The 8,813-nt window shown below is 42.4% G+C and overlaps 1 protein-coding gene across 1 annotated transcript in view; it reads right to left on the bottom strand.

Moving 5' to 3' along the window:
* RPGRIP1L (RPGRIP1 like) overlaps positions 1-8,813 on the bottom strand; it is a 131,338-nt gene that overhangs the window by 75,419 nt on the left and 47,106 nt on the right. Inside the window, 2 exon segments of the mRNA XM_026652815.2 lie at positions 2,330-2,380; positions 2,615-2,721. Of these exon segments, the coding sequence (XP_026508600.2) occupies positions 2,330-2,380; positions 2,615-2,721 (158 nt within the window).

The following is an 8,813-nucleotide window of genomic DNA, read 5'->3' as shown; positions in this document are numbered from 1 at the left end:
GGCCATCAGGTAAACCCGGAGGAAGCGGGCTGAAAAATTATTGCCGACACAGAATAATTTTTGCCGAGTCCACCAATGTTATATATGCCATCATGTGCCAGCAATGCCCCTCTGCTATATACATTGGCCAAATTGGACAGTCACTACGCAAGAGGATAAATGGACACAAGTCAGATATCAGGAATGGCAATATACAAAAACCTGTAGGAGAACACTTCAACCTCCCTGGCCACACAATAGCAGACGTTAAGGTAGCCATTTTACAGCAAAAAAACTTCAGGACCAGACTCCAAAGAGAAACTGCTGAGCTCCAGTTCATTTGCAAATTTGACACCATCAGATCAGGATTAAACAAAGACTGTGAATGGCTATCCAACTACAGAAGCAGTTTCTCCTCCCTTGGTGTTCACACCTCAACTGCTAGCAGAGCACCTCACCCTCCCTGATTGAACTAACCTCGTTATCTCCATACTGATTTATACCTGCCTCTGGAAATTTCCATTACTTGCGTCTGATGAAGTGGGCATTCACCCATGAAAGCTTATGCTCCAATACTTCTGTTAGTCTTAAAGGTGCCACAGGACCCTCTGTTGCTTTCATCATAAGAATGTCACTCCCAGCACTGATACCTCCCTCTACCCATAAACCCTTAACAAAACAGAAAGTTACTAGAAATCTTTTTAAAACCCATCCAACAAGTGTTTTGGACCCAAAAAGGAACAAGTGTTAGAGATTCTTTAAAGCTGATTAGGGACTTGGCCAATGCTACTGATTTTACATGGAAGGTGCTTATATACTATTGTTATGGGGCCCAGTATAAAACCCAAAAATTCAATCAATCAGCTAATCCCAATGTAATTTGTGATTTTGATTTTATAGCATTTGGATGATTACAGTTCTGAAGATGATGTCATCAGTGTAAATTTAATCAGATGAAGTGCTGTTTGTCAATTCTGCATTATTACAGGCTCATCCAAAATATTCAGACTAATGAAAATACAGAGTCCTGTCAAGTTCAGCAAAAAGGATCGCATGGATGTCTCATGGAATTAGATACAATTCTAATTATGTTATTATTTACTTTGTTTAGCTTTCTTTTTAATCTTGTTTTATTCTTTAGGATTAAGGACATCTGAGAGGATTGCTTTTCTACTGTGAGGGCATGCTCATGCACAGGTATATTTATCACCTGTTTTAGTCAACACATATATATGGGCCATTAGACAGGTTGGTGAGGAGACATGAGTTGGAATATATTCTGAGGAGGTGTTTATTATGGGGGTTGAATCACATATTAGTTAAGACAGAGTTATTATTCTTGTGGTGCTTTCTATGCTTTTAAAAAAAAACTGGTATGACACCTAAAGTCCAGGTCAAGTGATTCTTCTCCCCCACTTTTTTTATTTTAAATAAAGAAAATCTATATGCATAGAGTTTTAGTTGGAAGAACTTATTGGCTTTTCACCCAAAATCATAATCCTTTACATTGCCTCAGCCACAGACACTAGGGTTTTCAATACTAGTGGGATATTAATACTTTTTCTATGCCAGTCTTTTAAGAAAAAGTTTAAAATAGTGATTTTTTTTGTTGAGGGATCTTTTGATTTTAGAAATGATATTTATCTTTAAGAGTCCAAGATGGATCATATATAATGTAAAAATGTGAATCTTTTAAAAGAAAAAAAAAATCAATAAAAAGGATTCGTCTGAACACAGGAAACAATCTTTTCCATTCATTTATTCTCTTTCACTTCATTGCAGTCTTGTTGTAAACGACAGAATTACAAACTATGTGCAAGAGAAAAAATGAATTTTTCTGGTTCTTTTATAAATAAGCAGGAACAGGTGTTCAGGCACCGGAGAGCATCTTTTTATCGTGATTTCAGAGCTTAACATTTTAGTTTGGAGTATACTTCCATTGCCTTCAAAATTAGTGAGCAAAAAGTTGTTTTTGATCAGCACTATAATAGGGCAAAGAGATAAATAAAAAAACAGCAACTCTTTTCACTGAAATAAAAAAAAAAAAAAAAGGTAAAATTTTAAAAGCAAATGTCTGCCGATCTGGCCTAATCCACTTTTGATGTTATTATGAAATATGTACATAATCTAAATAAATTTCATCCTGCCATCTTTTCCTCTCTCTCTTCTGCTTTCCTGTAACTGCAGAGTGACATATGCACATGTACGAACAAGAAGCATTAGCTACTAAAAGATGCACAAATGATTCACCTCTTGAAGAGGCATTGTGTAGAGAACATGCAAAAGTCATCAAAGAGTTAAAAAGTAGAGTGGGACAGATCAAAACGTGATCAATTTCTGTATAAGTTACCTTTATAAGCATGAGGGCTTCACTGAGTTCTGCCATTTCAGTATCACTCTCCTGAAACAGAAATAGTCAATAAAAGGTGTTATGAATGTGTGAATGAATAATGGAGAGATACATTCAGAATAACATGGTGCATTCTCACTAAACATGACACTTTGCCTGATATCATGAATAAATAAACTCCATCATACTTCTGCATTCTTTTGGTTTTGCTTTTAAGAGTATGTGCACTATGCATAAAACATAGAAAGCTTTTTTTGGTCATTTTCTAAACAGAAAAAAGTTTACCTTGGTGAAAAACTTCATGCGATTTTTCAGTTCATCTAGCTGTTGCTTGTGTTCCAGATAATGCAATTGCAGTTCTTTGTTCTCTTGGGTCAGCTTCTCATTTTGGTCTTATTAAACAAAAAAACAAACACCATACTCCATTTAATCCAATATAACTCAAAAAGTTGTGATACTGATTTTCAAATCTACTTCTATATAATAAATGCATTTTTAAATATTTGTCCCCTATTCCTTATATGTAGGAAGTCATATTGTCTTAGCTAGTTGCAAGATGAGGTTGAACATTGGTTTTCTTGACCTGGTAGTTGGAATTAATATAGGGAGGGTTGTTCTTACTGACATTAAAGCTCAACTCAATGCATTAAAAAAAAATCTACATTTAAAAAGAAACATACTGAAATACAGAGAAACCTTGAACATCATCACACTAAGTATTTTCAACCATTTTTGTGTAATATCCTTAGTCAACCATTAACTCATCTGGCATGGGGTGTAAAGATTTCCCAAAATTATCCACTAACATGCAATTAAATCCATATCAATAGCTAGCAAGCTTTAATAGGAATTTTGCATCAGTAAGGATGAAGTAAAGAAACTTCAGGATTAGGCCAAATGATTTTAAATCAATTTAGTTCTACCAGTGCAACTTTTCTAATATAGACCAGTCCTAAATTTAAACCCTTTCCAAATTACTGAGGTTTCTGAGACACAAATGTAGAAAATGTCTACCACTCTCTTTGGTTTATTGCAATGTTTTCTATAATGTGTATTCCTCCGCCCTTGACTATCTATTGAGGATCCCAAAATTATATTCCCTCATCCTTTGCTGTAATATTATAAATTCATTTTACTGGTTAGAGATACACAGTCAACTTGATGTGCAAGCATTAGCTTTTGCAATTTCCATGTGTACTAATAGGAGTTGATTGGATAAAACGCTACACATTTAGTTGAGAATATATCCTTCTTCTTCCAAGAAAATAGTCTTTGACACCCTCTTAATGCTAAGACCTTTTTTGTTAACCTCAAGACATGCTCCATAGCTTACCTATATTTACAGAGTTGCTTTTTAGTTCTGAGGACTAAACTCAGTAGATACCAGAGTTTCTAGTTCTGAAGGTTTCAAATACTGGCATTTTTCTGTATTTATATGACACAATCACTAAAATTAAGGGAACTCATCAGCTAAATCAACTTTCCTATACACAGCCATCTCAACTGATATGCCTTTCAACCGAAAAATCATAACGGCCAAACATACTCCCTCCCGCTACAAAACACTCACTTTCAATTGCAATACAGAACCACTAACAATGGTTTAATTCTCTACAACCATGGAGAAAACATGGTGTATGGAGGGGGCGGGGGTCAGCATACACTCCTCCCCAGGCACATAAATCCTGTGGTAGTGGCTGCACTAATAGCAACAGCAGCAGCACGTAGGCCTCCTTCCCCCTAACACAAGCTGTGACATGAGCTGTCTCCGTAGACTTAAGACGACATCATTGCATCAATTTACATTTGGTTACTGCTTAGAAGGTTATCTTCACAACTCTAAGTGTTACGGAAACATTATCTTTCTTAAGCAAAAGCTTAAACTTGCGGGAAACACATGGTCAGGAAAGATCCACCTCATGAAAGTGGGTGAGAGGACTTTTCAAGCCCTTATATACTAATTACATATGTCGTGGCAAGAATCACCCACGCAGTGATTTTAGTTCACAGACTCAGAGCCTGAGGCCTTTATTGCAATACAAACCAGTGCGCACTGGGGTGCAGCTCGGAAGCTGGCACCCCGAACAGCAGCACGCAGGCTGCTTTTATTTACTAAAACCATAAGCATGATACAATTAATACGTCATTAGTTAAGAAATTAAGAACCAATCATAAGCTGGGCATATAGTGGACACGAGCTCGGGGACAAATCACAAGCCGGGCTTTGGGTGAACACGCGTTGGTCACGAGCTGGGGTGTTGGGTTGGGGTCACTCTTCCCTCTTCCCCTCGCCCTCTTTCTTAATGTTCCGAGAAGTGGGTGTAATTGGGCATGGGGACATTCGGTGGTTTTCCGCAAGGGTGGTGCTTGGCCCTAGCTTGGGTACATTTCTTAAGACTTGGTACATGTCATTTTCCGGGGGATTTTGACAAGGGCTAAGGGGGGGCTTTTCAGGAGATGCTTAAAGGGGAACTATTATAGGTTATTTGCAGATAGTTGGAATTGGAGAATTTGCAGATAGCTACAACTGCAAGAGTGATTAGCTCTTTGCAAAAGCAATTTCTTAATGTATTTCATAAACTTGCGGTTAATATATTTTGTGTTTCTTTCCTTCCTCTCTTTCCCTCCTCTGTGACTACTTTTGTCTGGGTTTTGGCAGAGAATTGATTTGAGCAGTATTGTTCAGGCTTTTAGGCCTTCTCTACTCTGCACAAAGGTCACCGTCATGACAGCCTTCTGTTGGAGGTGTTTTGGGGCCTGTAGGCCCAGAACTTTGGCAATCGGAAAGGAGGCCCCCCTGTCCTGTTCCTCCACACATATAAACAAATGAAGTTTAATTAATGTCATTTAGGTTGCAAAGTCAAGCACTTGAGTTAAGAAATATTCCATATGGTGCTCCCAAAGGAGGGGGTTGGGCCACTGAGACTGTTCTGGGGGTGAAGGGAGGGTTGTTGGGAGAGTGCCCAGCCCAGGTCTCTCCCACCCTCCTGGAGAGACTGTCTACTCCATGGATTCCTTGTGCAGTGTGTGTGCTATTATTACTTCAGTAACAGTAGGAGCCCACCCTTACATTAGAATGTTAATGTTCAGTTCCCTTATTACTTTGTCAGGCTGCCAAAATTTTCCTGAACAATGCAAGTGACAGAAAGGAAGAGGTGATTTGCAAAAGATATGCTCTCAGGATTATTTTGGGGACATTCTATGCCTTATACAGGAGGTCAGTCTAGATGATCAGAATGGTCCATTCTGGTCTTGGAATCTATGAATTTATGAAAAAAGTTTCTCTCACCCAAATCTGAACAGAATCTCATGGATCAAACCTAAGTGATTTCTCAGACCCACTCCTTACTTCTGAATTAGCAATAATCAGCAGCTTCTGCCAATCACAACAGTCTTGTATTCAATATTTTACTTTTTCAAAATTATGTCCTTCCAACACAGAATTATTTAACAGCTTCTAGGAGAATATTTTGGCAAAACAAACAATTTTCAAAGTTTTTTTGTGTTAATATCCTCAGCTGTAATCAATATACACATTGTGCTGATCCAGGGGTCAGCAACCTTTGTCACGCGGCCCATTGGGGTAATCTGCTGGTGGGCTGCAAGACATTTTATTTATGTTGACCGTCCACAGGCATGGCCCCCCGGAACTCCCAGTGGCTGCGGTTTGCCATTCCCGGCCAATGGATCTCTGAGATGAGACTGGAAGACTCTTCATCCTGTTCACAAGTGCCACAAATAGTGTGAGGACAATCTAAACAATGTAGTCCTGTTCAAGTAGAATGCTAACACTTTCCCAGCATCCAGTGTGTGGAGTTTCTCCTCTCCTTTTTGAGCATGAAGCTTAGGGAAGAAAGTTGGTAAATATATTGCTTGATTGATGTGAAGTGAGAAACCACTTTGGCGAGAAACTGGATGAAGGCGCAAGTACACCTTGTCATTACAGATTGTATACGGTGTTACAGATACCATAGCTCTCAATTCACCTACTCTCCTAGCCAAGGTAATTGCCATCAAAAAGGCTACCTTCATTGAGAATGGGGCAATGAACAGTTGGCCAGCAGTTCAAAAGAAGGACTCATTAATTTTGCTAACACTAGTTTTAAGTACCAAAGGGGAAATATATCACCAGGTAGAGTTCCAGACCCTTCAAAAACACAATTGACATGGGATTATAGAAAAGAGAGCAATCATCACTTAGAGGGTGAAAACCTGAGGTAGCTGCTAGGTGAACACTGATGGAACTAATGGCAAGAGTTTGTTGTGTCAGGTATAACAAAAACTTCGGCTCATATTGTATTGAAGCCTGGACTGGGGAAACCCCTTTCTGCTGAGACCAGATGGAGAATCTCTTCAATTTTGATGGATAAGAGTTCCTAGTAGAAGGCTTCCTATTATTCAAAGGATGTTTTGAACAGATCTCCTCCTAAGCTGTTAACCATGGAGCATCCAGGCTGTAAAGTGAAGGGCCTCTAGGCTGGTATGGAGAAGGTAACCATAGTTATGTGAGGTCAGGTCTGGGTCTAGTAGTAGTGTCAATAGAACCCTGGCTGAGAGGCTCAGCAGAGTATAAAACCAATGCTGGTGAGGCCATGTCAATACTATAAGCATCACTCAAGCACAGTCCTCTAACATTCTGAGTAGGAGAGGAATTGAAGGATATGCATTCATGAGATTATCTTTCCGGGAAAGCGTCCGTCAGAGAACTTGGATTATGAGCAGATGAATTCTCTGTAACTTGAAGTCTTTAAACCATGATTTGAGGACTTCAGTAACTCAGACAGAGATTAGGGGTGTATTACAGGACTGGGTGGGTGAGGTTCTGTGGCCTGCAATGGGCAGGAGGTCAGATTAGATCATATGTGGGCAAACTAAGGCCCGGGGGCCGGCCCGGCCACGAGCTCCTGGCCAGGGAGGCTAGTCCCGGCCAGGGAGGCTAGTCCCGGCCCTTCCCCCGCAGCCACAGCGCCGCACGGGCCGCACTCTGGCCCGCCGCTCCTGCTGGGCAGCGTGGGGAGTGCAGCTGGCTCTGGCTGGGTGTTGCGGCTGCGAGCTCCTGCTGCTGGTAAGGGGGCGGGGAGCGGGGGGTCCTGGGGGGCAGTCAGGGAGGAGGGGGCGGTCAGGGGATGGGGCGGAGGTTCTGTGGGGGCGGTCAGGGGATGGGGAACAGGGAGGAGTGGGAGTCCCGGGGGGCTTGTCAGGGGGTGGGGATGTGGATAGGGGTCAGGAGGTCAGTCAGGGGACAGGGAGCAGGGAGGGTTGGAAAGGGGGTGGGATCCTGGGGGCAGCTAGGGGCGGGGGGGGTCCCGGGAGGGGCTGGTCAGGGGAAAGGGAACAGGGGGGGGGTTAGATAGGGGGTGGGAGTCCCGGCGGGGCTGTCAGGGGGCGGGGGTGTGGATAGGGGAAGGGGCAGTCAGGGGACAGGGAGCAGGGGGGGTTGGATGGGCTGGGAGTTCTGAGGGGGGCAGTCAGGGGTGGGAAGTGGGAGGGGGCAGATAGGGGGCGGGGGCCAGGCTGTTTGGGGAGGCAGAGCCTTCCCTACCTGGCCCTCCATACAGTTGTGCCCACCCCTGGATTAGATGATCATGATGGTTCCTTCTGACCTTAAAGTATATGAGTCTCTGAGAGACCTGCTCCTGAATAAAATTGATGACACTTCCTGTCGATGCAGATTGCAAACAGGTCAACATGGGGAATTCCCCACAGTTAGAAAATGAACTTAACTGTATCTGGGCAGAAACCACTTGTGGTGACTTGTGAAAGACCTACTCAGTTGGGTCTGCTGGACTGTTCTGAACAGCCGGAAGGTGTGAGGCTTTGAGATGGACTCAGTTGATACAAAAGTTCCAGAGCAGCATTGCCTCTTGGCAAAGAAGGGTCCATCTGGCCCCTTTCTGTCTGTTCACACAGAACATGGCTGCTGTATTGTCCATAAATACTAGTAAATCCCTTCCCTTGATATGGGGAAAGAAGATGTGACAAGCTACATGAATGGCTCTCAGCTATCTTATATTTGTATGGAGAACTACATCTTCCACCTGATCATAGCCCTTGAGTCTACAGAGATTCCAAGTGGGCCCCCCAATCTAAGAGCAGAAGAGTCTAAAATAAAGTCAAAGTCAGTTAGGTGGAAGCAAATGGAATGCCTACACATACATTGGATAGGTCTATCCACCAGTGAAAAGAGGCTAAGACACCAAGTATATGGGCACTCAAACCACCATATGCAGTGAACGATAATTTGGGGAGTACATAGAACTCAGCCAGCCCTGCAGCTTCCTAAGACGAAGCCTGCCATGTCAAACCACATAAGTATATGTGCCCATATGCGTCAGAAGGAGGCCACTCCGCCTCGCTACACCACTTAACGGCTGAGGGCCGATCAGCAGAGGATTAGCAATGTAAGTCAGTAAGGAGTCTATAGCGAGCCCTCTGGCTGGGGCAGGCAGCAAACAGTGCCAAGCTCAGTCCTCTGGGTGGGGCA

This window comes from Terrapene carolina, unplaced genomic scaffold (genome assembly GCF_002925995.2).
Source record: "Terrapene carolina triunguis isolate 2854851 unplaced genomic scaffold, T_m_triunguis-2.0 Scaffold130, whole genome shotgun sequence".
NCBI classification, from domain to species: Eukaryota; Metazoa; Chordata; order Testudines; family Emydidae; genus Terrapene; species Terrapene triunguis.
This window is presented reverse-complemented; position numbering and strand designations above follow the sequence as displayed.